Below are 2,136 nucleotides of genomic sequence, written 5' to 3' on the forward strand. Positions count from 1 at the left end.
GCTGGGATTTGAACTCTGGACCTTTGGAAGAGCATCGGGTGCTCTTACCCACTGAGCCATCTCACCAGCCCCCAAACATCATTTTCTAAAAGCTAGCAGGGATGTAGTCTAAATGCACTCTCTACCTTTATATGCCAAGGGCCATCTTGTAGCCTGTTATCTCAGGGATTTTTCCCTTTTCTCTCCTAGGGCATAGACTTCATTGGTCGGGATGCCCTGCTGCAGCAAAAGCAGACTGGGGTATACAAGCGCCTTGCTATGTTCATTCTGGACGACCATGACACAGACCTTGATTTGTGGCCTTGGTGGGGAGAACCCATTTACCGGAACGGAAAGTATGCTGGCAAGACCACCAGTAGTGCCTATAGCTACACTCTGGAGCGCCACGTATGCCTGGGTTATGTACACAACTTTTCTGAGGACAGTGGGGAAGAGCAGGTGGTGACGACAGATTTCATCAACCGAGGAGAATATGAAATCGACATTGCAGGACATCGGTTTCAGGCCAAGGCCAAGCTCTACCCTGTCACCTCTTTTTTCACTCACAAGCGTAGAAAGGATGATGTGGAGCTGAGCGACTTTCATGGGAAGTAATGCAAGACATTCTCCCTTCCCCCATTCTCTCACCACAAGGAGCATTGTTCTTGGAGCCGATTTTTTCCTGCGTTCAGGTCTCCTCACTGAAGGTACCTCCTCTGTCCTCTCCTAGATTCAATTTGACCTAAACTTTTTTCCTTGAAAGCCTTTCTTGTCTTCCCATTTTCTCTCATTTGCTGTTACCCCTCCTAATAATCCAGGCTCTTCTCATCCCTCCAGCAGGCTCACATACCCACAGTGGCAGGCAGAACCCACTCGTGGAGTGGTATTAAGATGACAGAGTGATTTTTAAACTCATTGTTAGGCAAATTGGTATTTAAGTCTTAGGGTAAAAATCCATTTCCCTTCGGCTTGGATCCTTACTGAGTAACCTGCTCGTTTGGTAGATGATTTTGTGTCTGATGCAGTCTTAACCAGGCAGATAATTCTGTTCCACTGTGCTGAGGTTACCACCTGATACCTCGTAACCATCTACCTCACCAATGAGAGGAATTGTGTGGACACTGTCTGCTCTGTGGAAGGGGGAAATAGTTACCTGGCACCCGGTATCCTCCAACTTTGTCCTTAGATGTTTGTGCCAGGGCACCCTACCTGCAGTTTTCTTCATTTTCTGCTGTCGTCTATCATGACGTTGAGCTGAGCAAACAGGTATGCCAGTTTTTGGAAGGACAATCCATGCTGCCTTCTGTGTTGCTTTTCCCAGCAGGAGCAGTGTGAACTCAGACTCTGAGCTCTACTGTTAGCTGTCAGGGGAAGCGTGCTCTTCTTTCATAGGTCAGCGAGCTTCCCTTACTGATTTCTTCAGATGACTAGACTCATCTGTGCCTTGTGTAGCTTGCCTTCAACCTCAATATCCATCCTTAGCCTTTCAGAAGAGGAAGAGGGGGTCTGGTGGGTTGTTTTCGGTGATTAAGTAAACCATGCTGGTCATACTGGGTTCCAGAGCCCCAAGCTTTTCGTCCCTAGCGTGAACAAAGCCACAGACAGATGGCCACTGAGAACTGTAAGTACAGTGCAGGCCAGAAACTGCTTCCCATCTTTTCTTTCCAGGCCCCCCACCCTTACACCCCCAGCCTTCTTGATAAAATCTTTGGAATGGAAAATGAGTGGGAAACGCACCAATGCACCACATGTTTCAGTGGCACTGCTCTTTCTGTGAGATGGCTTGTAGTGATCCTCTTGCTTAGTCTTTTGAGCAGAGATTTCGGGTGTGGTGACAGATGTCATGGGCTGTTCTATATAACACCAACATGATTTTGTTTGCTCTCATATACGAACTGCCCCAGTCTTTGAGAACCTTTAATTCTCTTGGCACTCAAGATGCAGAGGCAGGGGGGGTCTTTATGAGTTCGAGGCCAGCCTGGTCCACAGAGTAGAGTGAGTTCCAGGAGAGCCAGGGCTACACAGAGAAACCCTGTCTCATAAAACCAGAAAGGGAGGGGAGGGAGTGAGGGAGAGGGAGAGTGTGAGCTCAAGCATGCCAGCCTTTAGTTCAATTGTAGTTCTCAGTAACCTGGAAGCATTGGTTCTGCTAAACTG

At 48.0% G+C, this 2,136-nt stretch overlaps 1 protein-coding gene across 2 annotated transcripts in view; it reads left to right on the top strand.

Moving 5' to 3' along the window:
- The window catches only part of Pdpr (pyruvate dehydrogenase phosphatase regulatory subunit), a 42,434-nt gene extending 40,445 nt beyond the window's left edge, over positions 1 to 1,989 (top strand). For both annotated transcript variants that reach the window (XM_021220213.2, XM_029532450.1), the window contains exon 18: positions 190 to 1,989. In XM_021220213.2, the coding sequence (XP_021075872.1) occupies positions 190 to 594 (405 nt within the window). In that variant the 3' untranslated portion in view covers positions 595 to 1,989. The remainder of the gene's footprint in view (positions 1 to 189) is intronic.
- The last annotated feature ends 147 nt before the right edge of the window (positions 1,990 to 2,136 follow it).

Source organism: Mus pahari, chromosome 20 (assembly GCF_900095145.1).
Source record: "Mus pahari chromosome 20, PAHARI_EIJ_v1.1, whole genome shotgun sequence".
Classification (NCBI taxonomy): Eukaryota; Metazoa; Chordata; class Mammalia; order Rodentia; family Muridae; genus Mus; species Mus pahari.